Consider the following 23,607-nt stretch of genomic DNA (forward strand, 5'->3'; position numbering starts at 1 on the left):
TTTTGTAATGATGTGAAAGTCATTAGAGCTCTGATCAAATTTAGTATAATTATATTTTATTTTATTAAGTATATTGTACAGTGTTTTACTAATAGGATATGGATGTTAACAATTCATTATTAAGAAGTTATTAAACACTACTAAAATATTCAATCTCATATTCTTATCACTAAAAGAAAAACTGAACTGACAATCTAAAGTAGATGGAACAGAGAATGGGAAGTACAAATGGCTTTTAAACACAAGAAATGTTCAATGTCACTCAGAATAGAAATATGAATTAAAACTATATTATAACAACATTTTCTTCCTACTGGATTAGCAGAAATCCAAATATTTGGTAAAATTCTACGGATAAGACTATGAGCCAATAGGCACTTTCCTAACAGGTTAGTGGAGGATCTTGCTCAATCCCTTGGGAGAACAATTTGACAATAGCTATTAAATTACAAATGTAAAAATCTTCTCACCTAATAATCCACCTCTGGGACTGTATTAAGCAGCAATGCTGCTCAGACATATGCAAAATGTCTTATGTACAGGACTATTAACTACTAAATTAGTCCTAGTAGCAGAAGATCGAAAGCAACCTAATTGTTTAATAATAGGGAACTGGTTAAATAAATGATAACCCTACGTGATATAATATTATGCAGCTATTAAAAAGGGTGGGGAGGTGGTGATGTGTGTCAAGAAGTAGTCTATGTATCAATAAGGAAACATGCAAAAGATACATGGTTAAGTGAAAAAAAAACAAGTAGTGTATATACTATGTAATCTTTTCACTGAAAAGGAGGTAGAACAGGAATAATAATATGCAATTTTTACTTACTTGCATATGAATAATAGAAAGATAAATAGCATGGTTTCTTATGGTGAGTGAGGACTAGGCTTGTAGTGGATTATGAGAGAGATTTCAACTGAATACCTATTTATATTTCTTGAATTTTGAACCACTGGAATGATTCGCCTATTTAAAAATTAAATTCTCATGGTAATAAAAATAAGATAAAATGACTCAAACTTCTGAATAAGATGAATCAATAAAGGACTCTGCAACCTGAAACAACTAAGATATTAGACAAAATTTGACAAAACATTTTTTAAGACATCAAGCAATGAAGTCAGTGATCCCTAAAAAATGGAAACAAACAAGATGAACTATTCAGTTACCCCTGCTAACTGCACAGAGAAAGTTCCCAGATTGCAATTCAGAAAGGAAGAATCTCAGTAGAGCCTGTATGGTCTCCAAGTTGAGGAGATGAGCTAGGCGACCAGGGAGATCAAGGTGGCTGCAGCGTACAGAACAGAGTAATCAGTGAGGAAAAGGTTGCCTATTCAAGAACTGCAGAGCACTCCCTCCAGTCTTCAGGAGAGTACTGATCAGTGCATGGATAAAACAAAACTACCCAAAGTCAGGTAAAGAACCTGCATGATAAGAAGCAATATCAGCAAGTCATAAAGGGTCAGGAATAATTTCTTTTCTCATCAAGGTGAGCAGAAAAATCTCCTAATTCATGAGGCACTGAGTAGGTGGAAGGATTATGCCCCAGACTTAATCCTTCCCTGGCTGTACCTAAAAAAACTTTAAAAACAAGATCTGAAAGGATCAAACTGTTCCCAAGTAACTGAAGTATCCTAGAACAAAGTTTAAAAATTTTCTAAGAAAACAAAAACATCCAGCTTTCAACAAGGTAAAATTCATATCTAACAACCAATCAAAAATAATATAATTTACAGTGTAGAAAAAATCAATTAAGAATGATCCAGAAATGAAGAGATTATGCTGAGTGAAATAAGCAGAGAGAGTCAAGTATCATATGGTTTCACTTATTTGTGGAGCATAACAAAGAACATGGAGGACATGGGGAGATGGAGAGGAGAAGGGAGTTGAGGGAAATTGGAAGGGGAAATAAACCATGAGAGACTATGGACTCTGAAAAACAACCTGAGGGTTTTGAAGGGGCGGGGGGGTGGGAGGCTGGGGAACCAGGTGGTAGGTAATAGGGAGGGCACGTATTGCATGGAGCACTGGGTGTGGTGCAAAAACAATGAATACTGTTACGCTGGAGAAAAAAAAAAAAAGAATGATCCAGAAATGATAAACATAATCAAATTAGCAGAGAAGGACATTAAAATAGTTATTTTAACTTTACTTATTGTATTCTTAGGTTCAAGAAGCTAGAGGAAGCACTAGGCATGTTAGGCAGAAACATGGCAGATTAAAAAAAAAAAGGAAGACTCAATTTAGATTTCTAGAGATGAAAACCAAAATAAGATGGAAAAAGTACACTAGAAGTGACAAACAGATTAGACACTGAAGAAAATAAACTTGAAGATACAGCAATAGAAACTAAGATAAAAAACAGGGAAGTATTAAGATTTAAATGAAAAGAATCACTGAGCAATGGGACAACTTCAAGAAGCCTAATATATGCAGAAATGATGTCACCAAAGGAGAGAAGAAATGGGAATAGAAAAATAATTTGAAGAGGTAGTAGTCAAAATGTTTCCAAATTTGATGAAAGAAAGAGTCTTTTCAACAAATGGGGCTGGAAAATTGTTTATTTATATGCCAACCCCCATTTGTCCGTATCTTTTTTTTTTTTTTAAGATTTTATTTATTTATTTGAGAAAGAGAGATCACAAGTAGGCAGAGAGGCAGGCAGAGAGAGAGAGAGGGAAGCAGGCTCCCTGCTGAGCAGAGAGCCCGATGCGGGGGGGCTCGATCCCAGGACCCTGGGATCATGACCTGAGCCGAAAGCAGAGGCTTTAACCCACGGAGCCACCCAGGCGCCCCATTTGTCCGTATCTTAAACCTATACAAAAACTTATACACTAAATGGATCCTATTGCTAACTATAAAGCATAAAACTATACAACCTTCAGAAAAAATATCAAAGAAAATCTTTATGACCTTACGTTATACAACAATATTTTACACAGAACAATACAAGCATGATCTGTAAAAGATAAACATGGAAAAACTGGACTTCATCAAAATTAAGAACTTCTGCTCTTTGTATTACACCGTTAACAGAATGAAAAGACAAGCCTTTTCACTGTGAGAAAATCCTTACAAATCATAATTCTGATAAAGTAGTTGTATTCAGGGACACCTGGGTGGCTCAGTGGGTTAAAGCCTCTGCCTTCGGCTCAGGTCATGATCCCAGGGTCCTGGGATTGAGCCCCGCATCGGGCTCTCTGCTCAGCGGTAAGCCTGCTTCCCCCCCACCTCCGCCTGCCTCTCTGCCTACTTGTGATCTCTGTCAAATAAATAAATAAAAATCTTAAAAAAATAAAAAGTAGTTGTATTCAAAATACATAAAGAACTCTCAAACCTAAATTAAGAAAAATCTTAATAAAAAATTGCTAAGATTTTAAGACAATCACCAAAACAGACTTAAAAAAAAAAATACACACACACACACACACACACAAAATAAACACAAGAAAAGATACTCAATATTAAGTAGTCATCAGGTAAATGCAAATTAATATCATGTTGCGTTATCACTACACACCTATATGAGTATCTAATTATACGGACTGACCATATCAAATGTTGGTGAAGATGTACAGTAATTGAAACTCTCAAAATGCTGGGGTGAAAGTACACTGGTAAAACTGGAAATAGTTCAGCCACTTCTCTGAAAGTTCAGCATATACCTACCATGACCCAATCCTTCAGTTCCTAGGTATTCACCCATGTAAATCCCATGTAAATGTCCATGACATCTTTATTTATAATAGCCCCAAAGTGGAAATAACAAAAATATTCATCAGCCAGTTAATGGATAAACAAACTACAGTATAGCCAAGCAATGGAATACTACTCATCAACACAAAGGAATCAACTACTGATACACATAAAAAGATGGATAAATCCCAAAAGAATTACACTGAAAGAAGACAGATTAAAAAAAACAAAACCAAAAACAAAACAGCAAAGGTGATTCATGTTGTATGCTTCCATTTATATAAAAATAAGGAAAATGTAAACTAAACTGTAGTGACAGAAAGCAGAGCAGTGCTTGCCTGGAATGCAGGGCAGGGGGAGAAGGAAGGAAGAATTATAAATGGATACAAAGAAAATTCTGGAGGAGCTAGATATATATGTTGTCTTGATTATGTTGTTAGTTTCACAGGTACGTATATCTACATTTATCAAATTGTACACTTTAAATATATGCTATTTATATAAGCTTTTTCTCAAGAATAGTTTTTAAAAGTAAATATAAAAATTTTAGAAGTACTGAAAAAATAAAATATTACACAGGACCATGCTGGGCCTACACAAAGGATAATAATTAGAGAAAAGAAATCATATGGATGAAATAGCTTTAGAAATAGCCCTACCATAACCTTTATGTTAAATCAGAAGGTGGTTCGAAATTTGGAAATATGTTGTCTGAACATAGTGCAAGTGTTCTTTATGCACCCTCAGTCTCAACACGTATTTTCAGGTCTATTCAAATTTGCAATGAGAACAAGTGACAATGTGGTGAATGCAGTGATCATAGTTGCTATGAAGTTCACTGTGACAATAGCAGAGATGATTAAGGAAGGATGTTATTTTTCTAAAGATTTTCAAAGTATATGAACTCAGCCAACTCAGTTAAATGCAGTCACACACACATTTTTAATCAGCAGGGAGTCTAGAATATATTTGTTTAAAAAAGCTCCGAAGGGCAATTCATACTCCTATTTGGTAAACATCCATCTGTGGGCCTCAAATTTAAGTTTCTGTCAAAGAATTTATTTTAAAAAACTATTAAACTATTCAGAATTATAATAATAATAATAATAATTCTTAATTTATATCACACTAAGTCACTGGTTTATGCAAAGCCTATTTTTATTTTATTCCTTTTAAAAACGTGATAAACAGCCATAAACTTGTACTCAGAACAGAGGCTAGAACCTTAAGTGGTCCTCCTGCTCTCATTCCATTCCATCGCCCTGACTTCCCCAGCTAAGGTAACCCCTACCCTGAATATTGTATTCAGGGTATCCTTTAGTATAGTTTCACTGTGCAGTTATATGCATTCTTTAAAAGTATGTATTTAGATTTTTTAAACGTAAAAAATTATATCACATCATAGCTTACAATCTTTGGAATTTACATGCTTGTTAATGTATTTCCAGCTGTACATACCTATGAACTGCTCTAGGAAATTACTCCAATATATGTGAACACTCAACTCTGATAATGCTAAACTCTGCCCACCACCCCATGTAGTTATACCAATTTACACTGCCACCAGCAGTGTAAAAGAGATACCATAAAGTCACATGTACACTTTTTGCAATTGAATGCTATAAATGGTAATCCACACTGTCATTTTTAATATCTCTTCATTTGTTCACTGATTGATTCTTCTAACTTGATTTGTATATGTGAAGAGAAACAGAAACACAACTTCATGTTATCCCCATTAATAACCAGTTTAATTCATTGAATAGTCACTCCTCTTCTCCATGAAAGATGTATTATCTTATCAAAATAGTACATGTGTTAGCTCTCTTTCTGAACTCTCTATTCCATTAATCATTCTATCTGCTCTTATGCCAATACCATGATGGTATCTTAATTCCTACATATTAGGAATGCCCCATTACTGTTTTTCTGCCTCAAAAGTGAGATATTCATCCTATCAAATACTATGAAAAATCTTACTGAAATTTTATTGAATCTCAAAATCAATTCGAGGAAAACAGGACACCACAATATTGTCTTCTTCTCCATGAACATGATATATCTATTAAGATCTTCATCACAGTGTGTATAGGGGTATGACTCTGTGTGTGTGTGTGTGTGTGTGTGTGTGTGTGTAGAGGACTTGAATCTTTTTGTTAGATTTATTTCTAGATATAAATGTGACATTCTCTGACTCTACTGTAAATGTTGTTTGTCTTGATTATATATCTTGAATGTTTGTTGATGACATACAGAAATGCAACAGACTTCTGTACATTTAATCTTAGTTTCAAATATCTTGCTAAACTCATTTCTATTAATTTATAGTTTTGAGGGCATTCTATGCTAAAAATATTATTTGAAAATAGTAAATTTTATTTTCCCTTTCTGAACTTTTTGCTCCTATAATTTGTCTTTTTGTGCTTATGAAACTTTCAGTAAGATACTAAATTCCAATGGTGTTACTGAACATCCTTCTCTAGTTCTTACTTTCTGTAACTAGGCAAGGACTTTATTAACTCTTCTTTTAAACTTTATATTGTTGCTTCTTTGGCTTAACTAACTACAAACAAATAATTGTGTATAGGCAATAATTAAAAAGCAGCAGAGTCCAAGGTCCTCAAAATTTAAAATATTATAGGTTTCTATATTTCATCATTCTATATATTTGCCATAAACAAAAATTTTTAAGCAGTCAAAATTATTGAAGTTTTATTATTTAAAAAATAAATCTAGTCAATTATTTGCCTAATGATTGGAGGCCTCATCAAAACCCTGAACAAAATCACCCTTCTCCCCAGGAGCAAGTGGTGCTTTTCCATTCAGCTTCTGCCAGTGTCCTTAAGCTTCTCAGTACCAAGTTGGTCTAAGAAGCCAGGGGGCATTTCTGTCAGGGGCTGTGTCTCAGCATGGTGGGTAATGGTAAAAGTGTTTGCTGCCAGAGACGTCTGAGCATTAAGATTGTTAAAGTAAGTAGATAACCATTCCCTAGTTTGCAAATACACTTACCTCTTTAATATTAGAGATACTGCTTATTCTTAGCTTCTTTAAGGAGAACTGAAAATTTTTATCACTTACTATAACAGATATTTGTTATATCATCTGTTACTCTATGTACCATTCTCAGGGCAGTTTTTTTTTTTTTTCTTTTAACCAATGCACGATTACACCTGAAGTTTGGCAAGTTTCTCTTCGTTTATGGTAGGTTCTTTGATCTTGGTGGAATGGAAATGAGGCTTTCTGGGGGAGTGGGGTTGTACTTAAGTCTTAGGCAGACTACCTGAGGGTCCAGTTCCTGATGTTAAAGAGAATGATTCTAATATTCAACTATTCAGGATAATGTTGTCTTTAGTTTTTGTTTTTAAATAAGTCTCCCTCTGTTCTTGATTTATTAATCTTTTTTTAAAAATCAAAACTATGTATTCAATTTCATCAAATTCTTTACTGAGGTTTTTCTTTTTAAATCTGTTAATGTGTTTGGTTTCATACTTATTTCCAATATGAAACCACCCTAGCACCCATAGGAAAAATCCAACTTGAACATTTCCTGTTATCCCTTTTATGTATCATTAAATTTCATTTGCTATTATTTTGTTAAGAATTTTTAAATGCATATGGAACTGTAATTTCTTTTCTTAAAATATTTCTGGTATCTACATCATGGTGGCCTTAAAGATGAGTAAGAGAATTCCCATCAGTTTGACCTTAATGAACAAAAGGAATTGTGAACAGTCTTTGGAAACTAAACAATTATGTAAGTTGAAAAACCTCAGAATTAGCTACAACTTTTAATTTACATTGGTCTCTAATTTAAAATGATGGATTCTTAGATCTCATGAAAAATTTTGATTTTTAATAAGCACTTCAAATTATTCTGGTAAAAATATCTACTGATCATGTTTTGAGAAATACCACCCGGCAGGGAGAGCTCCTGGCTCCTTTCTGCTATCCTAGCAGTCCAGAGGGAGTTAAGATAGGCACACCAGGACTATATGATAGAGCTTCCAGTGAAAGAGTTGAAGAGGTTAAATGCCCTTGCCTCCCCACAGCTTCCCTTAGGAAAATGACCATAGTTTGTCCAGGACAGGCATTGTTTAGGCCTATTATTCCAACATAATTAGTAATAATTTCCTCACTTTAAAAAAATAACCTAATTTAGACATGTTTTGACTCACCTTTGGAAGTCTTCATGTTATAATCTCTTTTCTTTTTTTGATAGGCCTAAGAATTGCCTCAGGCTTAGATGACCTCTCCTAACCCATTTAAATCTTTTCTCCCAGTTCTAAAGGCTAAATAAAAGAATTGGAGAAGGCATGGGATGGGAATAAATTTAAGCCTGAGAGGGCTAAAGATCCTTGCATCTTATGCTATTCAGACTAGTTCACTGGGTGAGAATCTAGAAAGGAATTTGAGCCAAAGTGCTAACATGTAACATATCAGTATTATGAAAATACCTTGCCTGTAAAAATTCATGATAGCCTTGGTAAACTGGTATGAATTCTGGTTTAAACCACAGGGGGAAAATCTTCCTAATTATCACAGCTAACACATAATTTAAAAAAATCTTAAGTTCTACTTTTCCAATATTCAAGTCCAAATGAAAATGTGCCACTTGAGAAATACAGGAGGTCTTAGAGGTAATAGTGATGTGAAATGTCTAATTTCAAATACCTTTTCTTTCATGATTCTTTTCTTGGAGCTGGGGAACAGGGGACACTACACTGCAGGATTCTACAGGACATCTTCTTTATAAAGGCATTACCCTCAAAGAACAGGAGATGTAGTTAACTCTCCTAACAGAGAAACAGACACAAAATGAGAAGACAGAGGAATCCGTACCAAATGAAAGAACAAGACAAAGCCATAGCAGGAGAGCTAAGTGAAACAGATTTAAGTAATGTGCTTGATAAAGAATTTTAAGCAATGATCACAAGGATTCTCAATGGACTTGAGAAGAGAGTGGAGGACATCACTGAGAACATTAAGACAGATTAGGAGTAACAGAGTAGAGATAAAGGACTCAATAAACAAAGTAAAAAATATGCCTGATGGAATGAACAGCAGGCTGGAAGAAAAAAAGAAATGAATTAGTGACCTAGAGACAGAGTAATGGAAAGTAATTATGCTGAACAAAAAGAGAGAAAAGCATTATACAAAATGAGAATAGACTTAGGGAACTCAGTGACTCCATCAATGTAATAATATTCATATTATAGAATCCGAGAAGGAGGAGAGAGAGAAAAGGGGACAGAGAATTTATCAGGAGAAATAATAGCTGAAAACTTCTCTAGTCCAGGAAAGGATACAGATATCTAGATCTAGAAGGCACAGAGAACCCCAACAAAATCAACCAAAGCAGATCCACAAGAAGACACATTGTAATTAAAATGGAAAAATCAAGTGATAAAGAAAAAATATAAAGAGCAATGGGACCAAAGAAGACAGTTACATATGAAGGAAACCCCACGAGGCTATCAGTGAATTTTTCAGCAGAAACTTTCCAAGCCAGAAAGGAGTGTCATGATATATTCAAAGTGCTGAATGGGAAAAAACCTGCAGCAAGGCTATAATTCAGAATAGAAGGAGAGATAGATTTTCCCAGACAAACAAAAACTAAAGGAGTTCATGACCACCAAACCTACCCTGCAAGAAAAATTAAAGGGAATTTTTTGAGTGGAAAGACCAAAAATGACAGTGTGAAGGCAGAAAACACAAAAGCAATAAAAATGACTATTTCTGTGAAAAACCAGTCAAGGAACTCACAAAATAAAAAGATGCAAATTATGACAGTACATACCTAAAACATGGGTAGGAGAAAAGTAGAGAATGGATTCAAACATAAACAATTATGAATTTAATATAGACTGCTATATGTAGATATATTTTTTTAAAGATTTATTTGATAGAGAATGAGAGAGAGAATGACAGGGGAGAGGGTCGGAGGGAGAAGCAGACTCCTCATGGAGCTGGGAGCCTGATGTGGGACTCGATCCTGGGCTTCCAGGATTGTGACCAGAGCCGAAGGCAGTCGCTTAACCAACTGAGCCACCCAGGTGCCCCTGCAGATGTTCTATACAAACCTAACAGTAACCACAAATCAAAAACCACTACTGAATATGCAAAGAATAAAGAGAAAGAAATCCAAATATATCAAGACAACCAGCAAACCATGAAAGACAGAAAGACAAGAAAGGATCAGAGAAAATGTTCAGAAACAACCATAAAATGGCAATAAATATATATCTATCAATAAATTACTTAACATGTAAAAGGCCTAAACACTCCAATCAAAAGATATATGGTGACAGAATGGATAAAAAAACAAGACTCATCTAAATGCTGCCTACAAGAGTTATTTTAGACATAAAAACACCTGCCAATTGAGGGGCTAGAGAAACATTTATCATGCAAATGGATGTCAGAAGAAAGCCACAGTAGCAATATTTATGTTGGACAAAAGACTTTAAAACAAAAACTATAACAAGAGACAAAGAAGGGCACAATGTAGTAATAAAAGAGAAAATCCAACATAAAGATAAAACAATTTTAAGTATTTATGCACCCAACATGGGAGCACCCAAATACATAAAACAGTTAATAACAAACATAAAGGAAGTAACTGATAATAATACAATAATAGTAGGGGCCTTTAACACCCCACTTACATCAATGGAAGGCTCATCTAAATACAGAATCTCAACAAGAAAACAATGGCTTTGAGACACAATGGACCAGATGGATTTAACAGATATATTCAGAAAATTCCACCCTAAAATACCACAATACACATTCTACTCAAGTGTACAGGGAATATTCTCCAGAACCTATCACATATTAGACCACAAAACAAGCCTCAACAAATTCAAAAAGATCAAAGTCTACCATACATCTTTTCTGACCATACCATTATAAAACCAGAAGTCAACTACAAAAAAAACCTGGAAAGACTATAAATACACAGAGGTTAAATAACATGATATTAAACAATGAATAGATCAACCAGGAAATCAAAGAAATTTAAAAATACATGGAAACAAATAAAAATGACATTATAATATACAAAACCTTTAGGATGCAGCAAAAGCACTTCTCTTTTTTTTTTAAGATTTTTTTAAAATTTATTTATTTGACAGACAGCAAACACAAGTAGGCAGAGAAGCAGGCAGAGAGAGAGAGGAGGAAGCAGGCTCCCTGCTGAGCAGACAGCCCAATGCAGGGCTCGATCCTAGGACCCTGGGATCATGACCTGAGCCGACAGCAGAGGCTTTAACCCACTGAGCCACCCAGGCGCCCCAGCAAAAGCATTTCTAAGAGGTAAGTTTAGAGCAATACAGGCCTACCTCAAGAAAAAAAATCTCAAATAAGCAACTTAACCTTACAGCTAAAGGAACTAGAAAAACAACAACAAACAAAACCTAAAACCAGAAGAAGGAAGAAAATTATAAGGATTAGAGCAAAAATAAATGATAGAGAAACTAATAAAACCACTAGAACAATCAATGAAACGAGGAGCTGGTTCTTAAAAAAAAAAAAGTCAGACTTATCAAGAAAAAAAGAGAAAGGACCCAAATAAAATCAAAATGAGAGAGAAGAAATAACAATAAACCCCCAAAAAATACAATAACAAGAGAATATTAAGGAAAATTACATGCTGACAAATTGAACAACTCAGAAGTGGATAAATTCCTAGAAACATGTAACTGACCAAAACCGAAGCAGGAAGAAATAGCAACAAAACTGAATCAATAATTAAAAAACTCCCAACAAACAAAAGTCCAAGACCAGATGGTTTCACAAGCAAATTCTGCCAAACATTGAAAAAAGAGTTAGTATCTATTCTTCTCAAACTATTCCAAAAAAGGGAAAAGGAAGGAAAACTTCCAAATTCATTCTATAATGCCAGCATTTCTCTGACACCAAAATTAGACATCACAAAAAAAGAGAAAAGATCTCTGATGAACATAAATGCAAATATTCTCATCAAAATACCAGCAAATCAAACCCAACAATACATTAGTAAAATTATAATGTTTATAGAAAAAATAAGAAATAAAAAAAAAGAAATAAAAAAAAATTATACACCATGACCAAGTGAGATTTATTCCTGGGCTGCAAATGTAGTTCAACATTCACAAATCAGTCAACATGACACATCGTATCAATAAGAAAGGATAAGAACCACATGATCATTTCAAAAGACACTGATTGCAAAAGTAATTCAACATTCACAAATGAGTCAACATGACACACTGTATCAATAAGAAAGGATAAGAACCACATGATCATTTCAACAGACACTGAAAAAACATTTAACAAAGTATAACATCAATTCATGATAAAAATCTTCAACAAAACAGGTTTGGAAAGAACATATCTCAACAAAATAAAGACCATTAATGAAAAACCACAGCTAATATAATTTTCATTGGAGACAAACTGAGAGCCTTTCCCCTAGGGTCAGGAACAAAACAAGGATGCTCACTCTCAGCACCTTTATTCAACATAGTACTGGAAAACCTAGCCATAGCAATCAGACAACAAAAAGAAATAAAAGGCGATTAAATCACCAAGGAAGAAGTAAAACTTTCACTCTTTGCAGATGACATGATACTACATAAAGAAAACCCAAAAGACTCCAACAAAAACCTGCAAGAACTGATGAACAAATTCAGTAAAGTCACAGAATACAAAATCAACCTACATAAATCTGTTGCAGTTCTACATACCAATAATGAAGCAACAGAAAGAGAAATTAAGAAAACAATTCCGTATACAACTGCGCCAAAATAAATAAGATACCTAGGAACAAACAAGCCAGAGAATTCTGAAAACCATAAAACAATGATCAAAGAAATTAAGGATGATATAAAGAAATGGAAGGACATTTCATGCTCCTGAATTGGAAGAACATTGTTATTTTTTAAATTTTTATAAACATATAATGTATTATTAGCCCCTGGGGTACAGGTCTGTGAACTGCCAGGTTTACACACTTCACAGCACTCACCATATTACATACCCTCCCCAATGTCCATAACCCCTCCACCCTCTCCCTACCCCACCCCCCCCAGCCACCCTCAGTTTGTTTTGTGACATTAAGAGTCTCTTATGGTTTGTCTCCCTCCCGATCCCATCTTGGAAGAACAAACATTGTTAAAATATCGATACTACCCAAAGCAATCTACACATTTAAAGCGATCCCTATCAAAATACCACCAGTACTTTTCACAGACCTAAAACAAATCAATCCAAAAATTTTTATGGAACCATAAAAGAGCCTGAATAGGCAAACTTGTCTTGAAAGAGGAAAGCAAAGTTGAATGCATCACAATTCCAGACTTCATGTTATATTACAAAGGTGTAGTAATCAAAGCGATATGGTACTGGCAAGGAAACAGATGCAGAGATAAATAGGACAGGACAGAAAATCCTCAAAGAAATCCACAATTATGTGGTCAATTAATCTTTGACAAACCAGGAAAGAATATCCAATGGGAAAAAGACAGTCTCTTCAACAAATGGTGTTGGGAAAACTGGACCATTTTCTTATACCGTAAAAAATAAACTTAAAATGGATTAAAGACCTAAATGTGAGACAGGAAACCATAAATATCCTAGAAAAGAGCACATGACAATGGTCATAACAACTTTTTTCTAGATAGGTTCCCCAAAGCAAGGAAAACAAAAGCGAACTGTTGGGACTCCATCAAAATAAAAAGTTTCTGCATAGCAAAGGATACCATCAACACAACTAAAAGACAACCTACAGAATGGGAGAAGATATTCTGCAAATAGCATATCCAATAAAGGGTTAGTATTCAAATTACATAAAGAACTTATAAAACTTGGCACCCCAAAACCAAATAATCCAATTTTAAAAAAATGAACAGACATTTCTCCAAAGAAAACATAAAGATCAGCAGAAGACACATGAAAAATGCTCAATATCACTCATCATCAGGGAAATGCAAATCAAAACTATAATGAAATAGCACCTTACATCTGTCAGAATAGCTAAAATCAAAAACACAAGTAACAAGTGTTGATAAGGATGTGGGGAAAAAAGGAACACTCCTGCACCGTTGGTAGAAATGCGAACTGGTGTATCCACTGTGGAAAACAGTATGGAGGTTCCCCAAAAAGTTAAAAATAGAACTACTCTGTGACACAGCAATTGCACTACTGGACATTTACCCAAAGAATACAAAAACATCAATGCAAAGAATATAGGCACCTCTATGTTTACAGCGGGATTATTCATAATAGCCAAGATATGGAAGCAGCCCAAGTGTCCACTGATTGACGAATGGATAAAGAAGATGTGGTATGTATGTGTGTGGATATATATACACACATATAAATATACATAAAAATACACACATATATATACACAAATATATAGTGAAATATTATTCAGCCATAAAAAAGAAAGAAATCTTGCCATTCGCAATGGCATGGATGGAGCTAGAGAGTATAATGCTAAGTGAAATAAGTCAGTCAGAGTAAGACAAATGCCACATGATTTCACTCATATATGGAACTGAAGAAACAAAACAAACAAGCAAAGGGAAAAAGAGAGAGAAACCAAGAAACAGACTCAAATATAGAGAGCAAACTGATGGTTACCAGAGGGGAGATGGGTAGGGAGATGAGTGAAATAGGTGATGGGGATTAAGGTGTGCACTTATCATGTTGAGCACCAGGTGATTAAAATAAAAACTTAAAAGAAATGTATATATTTTTTCCTATCCTTCAAAGAATAATGTAAAAGAGGTACTCAACTTATGTTATTTCAAAGAATTGTATAGAAATATAAAAACTAGACTTCTAAGTTCTCATACTGAAAGTAAGATCACTGGCAGTACCTTATGTAGAAACTTACAATTTCACTTACTCATGAAATGATAAATTTGTGAAATGAAGCTGAATTAAAGGCATCAATCTGAAACATTCCTTTCTTCCATTTCTACATTATATAGGTCTTTTAAACCCTCTCCTCAGTTCCAGCACTCCCACCATGATCGCCAAATCCTTCTCTGCAATTACTTTACTACGTTTCTTTCTTTACAATTCTATTATACCATCACTATCTCATCACCACTATCACAATTCCAGTAGCAGCTACTTTTTGAGTGCTATATGCTAGGTGCTGCCAAGAGAGCTTTACGTGAATTAAGTCACTTAATCCTTGGTAACACCTTCTGAGAAAAGACAGATCCTTAACTATATACATGAGACAATGAAGCACAGAGAGGCTAAGCTAGTAAGTGGTAGCATTGGTATTTGAATCCAAACAGTGTTAACCTTCTTTTAGAGTTGTCTCTCAGAAATCACCTCACACCTCCAAAATTTTGCTTCCTGGTTAAAGGATAGCACTTCTCTCCTTTTAGAAATTCATTCAACATGATGAAACTAGATAATCGCTGTCCTTAGAACAATACCCTGTTCAATAATCTACTTTACCTAAAAATTAGTTATAAAAATCAGACCAAATGTGTACAGTCCAGGTATTCAAGATTTTTCTCAATCTATATACCTATCATCCCTTTCTGACCTCATTCCCCATCCAGCCCATCACATGAACACTAAGAGGTATTCAGAGCTATATTCTTATCCTCTCACAGGGCCCAATATCATACCTGGAACATAATAGGTGCCAAAAGTGTTTGCTAGATTAAGGACTAAAAGGCTTTATGATTTTTCAGATACCTAGCTGTACGTTACTGTAATGCTAAGGTTTATAGTATTCACAAAGACATTTTGTTATTCCTTCCTAATAAGATAGTGCTAATTGTTTTAAAAATTCAAAAATCCACCCATGACAAAATAAGGCAATTCAGAATACTTAAATCATAGTTTTTTCCTATTTTCTTCAGCAAAAGAGGAGCAAGTGGCAGTTATAGCTAACAATGTGATTAAAGAAATAAAAGTATTATTGATATTACCAAGAATTTTATTACTAACCTGTTGAGGGGTTATGGTATCTCTATAGCTTGGTAAAATTTTTAGGGTGACACTTCCACTAATATTTTTCAGTAATTCTTGTAATTCCTTTGGATTGTTTCCAACTTCATGACCATTGACTTCTTTAATGATATCTCCCACATGAAGTAGACCTTGTCGATCTATCATTCCTCCGTGAAGGATTCGGGCGATTACCAGATCATTATTTTCAACCCTAAACGTTACACCCTAAAGGAAATAACAGAATTATCACTGATTTTAGATTATTAGGAAGAAATCTTCAATATTCATTAATATGTATATGTAAGAAAATAATTCTAAAAGTAGATAAGTCAATTAATTGTTCCTACTTTCCCTCTGTTCTCTCTCGTCTCTCAATATTTTAATCTCATTAAACCACAGGCAACTGTGATGACATACACGACCTCATAAAAACAGGACTTTCAGGGAATTGCATTCCACAGGATAAAAAGCTCAGAGGAGGAGAAAAAGTATTTATGCATTCTGATGACCTTGTTCTAAGTTTTTCACTTTTTCTGATAGTCAGGACCCAGAAATAATAATTTTAGCATGGAATAGAAAACTTCACTACTTACAGACTCCTACCATACCTTCAATTTTTAATAACTTTCTTTTGTGTTTTGATACTATCATTAGCAAGAAACTTGAGTTCATTTCTTCAAAGAATATAGGAAGAAATGGGGTAGTTATGTCTTATAATTTTTGCTGCCCATTAGCCAGCTTCTTCAGGTCTCTGTTTTAGCTAAACATTTTATTTTGGCTTAATTTTATATGCTATATTAAGATGAGAGAGCATCAGTTATGTATTTCTATATAAGCCAAAAAGCACTGATAAAACATGAATTGAAGTTTTTATAATAATACAAATTATGAAAAATAAAAAAGATATGATTGAGCCACAAATATGTCAGATTTCAGATTTTAAAAGGCACTGATTTATCTACTCACCAATGGCTCCCCAGCTCTTTTTTGAATACCAAGAATACGAATGGCATCTACTGGTAATAATTGATTATTGATAGAAGAATTATTCATTTCTGGGCTTGATGGAGGTGAATCATAACATTTTGATGCCACAATATCATGGGCCTCCAAGAGTGACTGTAAGGATTCAAAAAAGCCTGTGGTTATTAATTACTGATGGAATAAGTTATTAAAAATAACATTCCATTATTCCAGTGGAGTACTAAAACCTTCCAAGGCACACATTATTAAATTCTTAAAATATGAGGTAAACCAAATGCACCAGAATCTTTTAAGGAAATATAAATATATATAGTACATTAACATAAACAATATTGTATTTCTTGTTTTAAAAGATTTGAAGACTCCTGATGGAATTTTATGACTTCTTAAAAAAAGTGACAAGTTCAGTGGAAACTGAACCTAGATTTCCAAGTGTGTTACACTGAAGGCACTGGAATTCACTGCCACCGTTGTCATCAACATTATCATATTTCCTATTTACCATCAATCCCTATTTATGAGGTATCATACAAATTCAAATGGTACAGGGTTAAGCGTCTGCCTTCTGCTCAGGTCATGATTTCAGGTCCTGGGAGAGAGCCCTGCATCAGGCCTGCTCAACAGGGAGCCTGCTTCTCCCACTCCCTTTGCCTGCTATTGTGCCTACTTGTGCTCTCTTGCTCTCCCTCTCTTTCAGATAAATACAATCTTTAAAACAAAGAGACAAAAAACCAAATTCAAATGCTCAGACCCTAATTTTTACTCTAAGATTATTATGTTAGTAATACCATATATTTTTTACACATAAAAAGTCTGCTAAAAAGATATTCAATAGAAAAATGGATAAATATTTACAGCACCTTATATCAGTGATGAGAGATTTTATATTACTGACAAAGGCTTTAGTTTATAAAACATATGTTTTAAGAGGAAAAAAACCCTAATGAGCCAGTAATGGTCCTGAATATAATTTTACATCCTACATTTATGATGTATGTGCTACCATCATGGATGACTTTGATCTACTTTCTAGGAATTTCTTATCATTTTTAAATATATTTATTTTAGTTTTTCACTTACACTATAATTGTGTATGCTCAACAATAAACAATAACATTAAAAATTTTTTTTTGAGTGGATGGAGCTCAAAAATCAAAAAAAGAAAGAAGGGAGAGAATGTCAACAAATTAGAACAGAAGCAATCAGGATATATGTAATTTCTGGTCATTTCATGAAAATATGTTGTAAGAGACTAAAGAAAATTTCAAAAAGAAAAAAAATCACAAGTCCACATGTAAGGATTACTCCTATAAATGCCAGATGTTGCTCAAATCTCTAACCTGGGCTGCTTAGCTTCCACCCTATGCCTTCTCAGCCAGAATTATACTCCTGTGACTTGAACCACTACTTAGATGCTGATAACTTCTAGAACTCTCATGAGCTTCAGATTCATAGACTAAAAATCTATCTACAACCAGTCAGTCATGATAACTTGAAAATCAAAGAGTAAACATGGTAGAGGATTGAAACATACTAAATTAATGAAAAATCTGTAACTGCACAATGCTATTAAAAAAACAGAAGGACTGAAAAACTCATCCGTTACCATTTAAGACTGCTATTTTAAATAATTCTTTATTTTAAAAACTGGTAAAGGGAAGGATCAGACATTTCCCTGATTTTTCAGTATGAAATGCATTATGGGGTAACTAAGTAGTCCAGATGATGAGGAAAAGCTCTACTTTATATAAGAACAGCAGCTACAAAATACAGAATGAGAGAACCTGGAAAATGTCATTTTGAAGCCTCTAAAGAAAATACTGATTCAGGCAAGGATTAATTTGTGTTCATAAGTAGATAAATGATTGAACAGGAAATAGCATTTGTATGCTAGAATAATAACACACTACATTATGTCCTAGTCAAAAGTATTTCAAAGGAGGGATTAGATTATCTATGCCCTTAATCAAGGGACTAAATAATCTCGGCCACGATACTGGTGGGCTAACCAGGAGTCACATATCTCTTAACATTATATCACTAATGATGCATTCTAGTTTCAAATAGTTAACTTGAATCATCCTTTTAGATAGAACTTCTGTTCAGAGGAAATAGAGGAGGTAACTAAACAACACAGCGAAGACACAACCAGATTATCCAGGGAGTGGGACATTCTTTAGGGCAATGGTCTCGTCTCTTAATAGGTCAATATCACAATCAAGGGAGAAAGGATGGTCCATCCAAATGCCACACATGAATCTAGGTTGGAAACCCATAGTACAAAACAGCGGTGAGTATTTTGGTGTCAGATGGAGATGTTTGAATATAGTATGTGTATTACATGAGATGGAGATCCACTGAAATGGCCAAGTGGAAATCAATGACTGAAAAAAAAGGGTAAGTTACAAAATGGCTTGTACAAAAGGATCTCGATCAGTAAAGAAAAAAATGTGTACATTTATGCATAGAAAAAGTATGGAGGAATATGTACTAGGAGAGTACAGTAGATCTGGGTAATAAGAATGCAATGTCTTAATTTTTAAATTCTTGCTTGCCAGTATTTTCTAATTGTATTTATGAAACTTTATATAAATTTACATACTTATTAAATTTTACATATTTATTAAAGATACACAGCATGTCTGAAAGCTCTATCAGATGCTTCTGAAGTATCACAAACTTAACAAGGCTGGTTACCTGAACATTAACATGTCAATATCTTCTAGAGTGTTCCTTATCTCAGTGAGTGCCATCAATTATTTGTTAGAAACCCTACCCTTATCAACTTCCCACATCTCTCTTCTGCAATGATCACATGTAACTAATCACCAAGTCCTGTTGATTTTACTGCTTAAAACTTGAAAATCTTCACATTTTCTACTCTCAACACTGCTGTCAGTTTCTTGCCCTAGTGCTTAACCATCTTGCTCCACAATCAGTCCCCTCTCCCCGTATAATACCTCCCACTCTCCCCTCTCATGGTTTCCCACTGTCCTCAGGGTAAAGTTCAAATGGCTTACTGTGCCCTATAAGGCCTTCATCAACTGGCACAAGCATATAGGATGTCTCTGATACACATCCATTATTTTGTATGTTGAGATACTGATTCATGGAGCAACCAACTCACTATAAACCTTTGTATTTTACAGTTACGTTGTTGAAGAGTCACAGAAAGTCCTTGAAAAAAACCAAAGAGGTGTTGCCATTTGATTTTCAATGCTAAGATTTATAGTGAAAAGCACTTTATATTCTTCTATCCCAGCATAACTTAAGGAACAGTCCATTCTTTCTCCCCTAATATGTAGTATCTCTATCATAAATCAAATTGTCATATACATGTGTATGTACTTCTGGGGTTTTTTATTCTCTCCCATTGGTCTATTTTTCTAATACTGTCCCAACGCCACTCTTGATCACTGGTTAGTAAGAAATCTCTCCCCCACTCCCCTCCACTTTCTCTTTTAAAACTGACTCTTTGTTAAACAGATTTACTTTTCACTGCTACAGACCAAAGCTTAAATTGCACTTATTTTTTTTTGCAGCTATGGAGGAAATGTTATGGATTAGTTTCTATCCTCACACAGTTCTCTTTTGTTTTATTCCAAGGTCATCCATTGCATCTCAGTCTCAGAAGCAATACTGCAATAGCTTTCATAAGAAAGGCTGTGAAACAGCAGTAGTGAGGAAGGAAAACCTATTATCACAGTAAGAAAAATGTCTCTAGCATGTGGTCTGGTGGTCAGTCAAGGCTGGTTGTAATTACACAATGGAAAATCCATTCTGATGTATTTCTGCTATACATTTATGTAGTGTGTATTAGGTGTGGGTTTGTCTGATTTGATATCCTCAGTATTTCAGGATATTAAAATACTTAAGTTGGAATTTACATATTTACAAACTCTGGCTCTAAATAATCTTAAATCACCATAAACTGGAACTTAACTACTAAAAGAGAATACTTTGGGGATGAAGGGCACTTGGGAAGAAGAATAATACGCAAAATTTACCTGGAAGTGAGGCTCTTTGAGGATTCCAACCAGCTCTGCCACATTTTCATCCACATTTATTAAGGGAGTGATATCTTCAAGAATTTCATTGACTAATTCTAAGTTATTATCACTGACAGCTTCTAGTTTTGAGTCTTCTAGCCTCTCATGAGCCTGAAAAGATAAACAGTATAAAGTCATAGCACACATTGTTTTGCTCCAGACCATGGTTTTCTTCTTTTCATAAAGAAGACTTAAAAAGATACTACTTGAAGGTTTGATTCATTGAAACCAAATGCAATACATAGATTTTGTAGTAAATGTTATCAAGAAATATAATAAATCTTGGCTTGTATCCCTATTCTAAAAGTCATGGAAAATTTGTTTTAATAACTTAACCATGAAAAAACTATAATCAGATAACAACTGAAAAGGAAAAAAACATTTCCTATCCAATAGAATTTCCTAATGACTTTCTGGTCTCGGCTCAAATTCTAGAGGATACTGCTTGTGATTCATGAAAATAAATGATTATGCATAATAAAAATTTAAAAAAAAAAGGAATGTAATCATTACATGGACCGCCATTAAAAAAATAATAAAAATCATTTGGGGAGCACCAAATCCTAAAACTACCATTTTCCAATTTTTGAAAATCAGCAAAAGAAGTCAATTTAGGGAAGTCAGCTCTTGAACTGGACTTTGAAGGACTGTTTGATTTCATTAGGGGAGTGATCACCCTGTGTCTCTTTATCTTAAGCCACTTTTTTTCTTAATCTCACCATCTTCTCCATGGAAAATGGATCATGAATCACACTGTTAGAGGAAACAAGTAGCCCTATTTAGCCTTAAATAGTGGGAATAAAACAGTTTTAAATTCAAACTGAAAATGAACATTAAGCAGTCTCCCTCTTTTAAGTGCTCTTTGTTTTTCTGATGAATGGTTGCTGTCCAATTTTGAAGGCAGGCAAAGCATAACTGTTAAGACTTAATGTATAAATGAAACTATGTAAGATGACAAATCTTGTATTTAGTATTTTAAGATCCATGTCGGTAAGTGGTCAGGAAAAACCCAAGTTTCAAGTAGTAACAGTATCAATTAAACTTTATCTGTACCTATAATACTTTAGCTGTTATATCTACCATAGAGTGGATCCTTCAAAGACAAACACATGATTTTTAAAATGCAATTTTTTTCACTTAAGTATTTTTTTCTAGGTGATTCCCCAGACTGAAATAAGTGTTTAAATGAAAGAGGGGGCATATATTAAGCAACATTTTAAAGAAACACCTCAGAAGAAAAAAAGTTTTAAGTCATATGAGATGACAGAAGAAATTATAACTGTTCTTAAACAAAGAAAAATGTCAAAAGACCAAATGTAATTTAGAGAAAGGAGTTACTATTAGATTTAGATAAGAAAAAAATTAAGATTAGAAAACGCCATGAAGAATGAAATGGGTAAATCTGTAACTTTCTGAAAGTTTAATGTAAGCCTAATAAGGATAAAATGATGACATTCAACGTATACCATAAAATGATTACCACCACTGGATAAAAACCTAAAGTAATGGACATAACTAGCTATTAACTCTTACAAACAAGCTAGAATGCTTATTGCTTTAATACAAATATTTGCTGTTAACAAATATTTAATTTAGCATCGTTAACCTTGCAACACTATTACTCTTATGGAAGCAGAATAAAGTTTAAGGAAAGAAAGGAAATAAAGAAGCTGAACATTTATTGAGGGCTGTTTATGTATGTGTCAGGAACTACATTCTCAGTGCAGTGTGAGTGAGTGTGTATTAAGCAAAGGTAGGTGTATTGTTGTTATCCTCACCTTGCAAACATAGATGCTGATGCAAAATAAGAAAAAGTGATTTGCTTGAATCTACACTGCTGCTAAGTGGTAGAGTCAGGTAGTCTAATACCAAGGCTTGAATGCTTACCTACTAAAGCTTATTTGACTTCATCACTATACAGACAGCCACTGAAATATCATACTGTGGTTAATTATTCCATCTGTTATATATTATTCTAATTCATTTAACTCTGAGATATGCTCTCATTGACTGCTAGTTGATTTGTTGTTTCTTAGCACGTTCTTCTGTCCAGATGTGTCATTCTGTTCTAATGAGTCTATCCCCACAGTTATTTTGTACTCCTGTGGTTCAGAATACCACCCGTCCCTTCAACCTGCACTCCTCTGCTCCAAGTAAGAGCTATAAAGACCACCTGTTTCTCTAGGAAAGAGATAAGGAGTACCTTACAATTTTCAGGTACTATATCAATATATTTTCTATAACATCCTCTGGTCATGTAATATATCGATTCAACTCAGACAAGTAAAGAGCAGAAATGATCATTGACCTGAGAACTCTAATATAGCTCCCTCTGTTCCTATGTTCATCTACCTTACTGCTCCCAAATTGGGTGAGGACATGTGGGAAGGTGGAAAGACCTACCAGAAAGAGGAAGTCAAGCAGGAGGGCAAAATTATGTTACAAAAACAAATACACCCAAAGGTTTTTTTTCATATCAACTACACAGACTGGTGCTATAGTAGGAAAGAATCTCACTATACAATAAGAAGTTCTCAGGAAAAAAATAAAAGGCTTTTTAGTGAAACTGCAGCTATAATTATATAACACAGAAAGCCAATTTCTAAAATATAGTTGGGTTCTATCAAGATCAACTTTAATTTTTCCAAGAAGCAAAACCAGGTCCATATTTGTTAATATGTAGATTTTTAAGCTCAAAGATACTGTGAAAGAAGTTGGGACCTCTAGTCACTTTAAAGTCATAAATTATTTAGAAGATTTTAAGAGGCAAGTGCCAACTTGAATTTAACTGATAAGAACCCCCCCCAAAAAAGGACAAAAGGAAATAGTGAAAATTGTCCAGAAGGAGAGATGAATCATAAGCTATTTGAATGAATGGGTCTTGTCCTTTAAGACACTATGAGAAAG

General features: G+C 34.2%; 1 protein-coding gene across 5 annotated transcripts in view; it reads right to left on the bottom strand.

The window, feature by feature from the left end:
- The window catches only part of PALS2 (protein associated with LIN7 2, MAGUK p55 family member), a 109,142-nt gene that overhangs the window by 33,803 nt on the left and 51,732 nt on the right, over positions 1-23,607 (bottom strand). For all 5 annotated transcript variants that reach the window (XM_046020612.1, XM_046020609.1, XM_046020608.1 and 2 more), the window contains exons 3-5: positions 20,659-20,811; positions 16,634-16,786; positions 15,665-15,892 (exon numbers count right to left, since the gene is read on the bottom strand). In XM_046020612.1, coding sequence (XP_045876568.1) covers positions 15,665-15,892; positions 16,634-16,786; positions 20,659-20,811 — 534 coding nt within the window. The remainder of the gene's footprint in view (positions 1-15,664; positions 15,893-16,633; positions 16,787-20,658; positions 20,812-23,607) is intronic.

Source organism: Meles meles, chromosome 10, assembly GCF_922984935.1.
Source record: "Meles meles chromosome 10, mMelMel3.1 paternal haplotype, whole genome shotgun sequence".
Lineage (NCBI taxonomy): Eukaryota > Metazoa > Chordata > Mammalia > Carnivora > Mustelidae > Meles > Meles meles.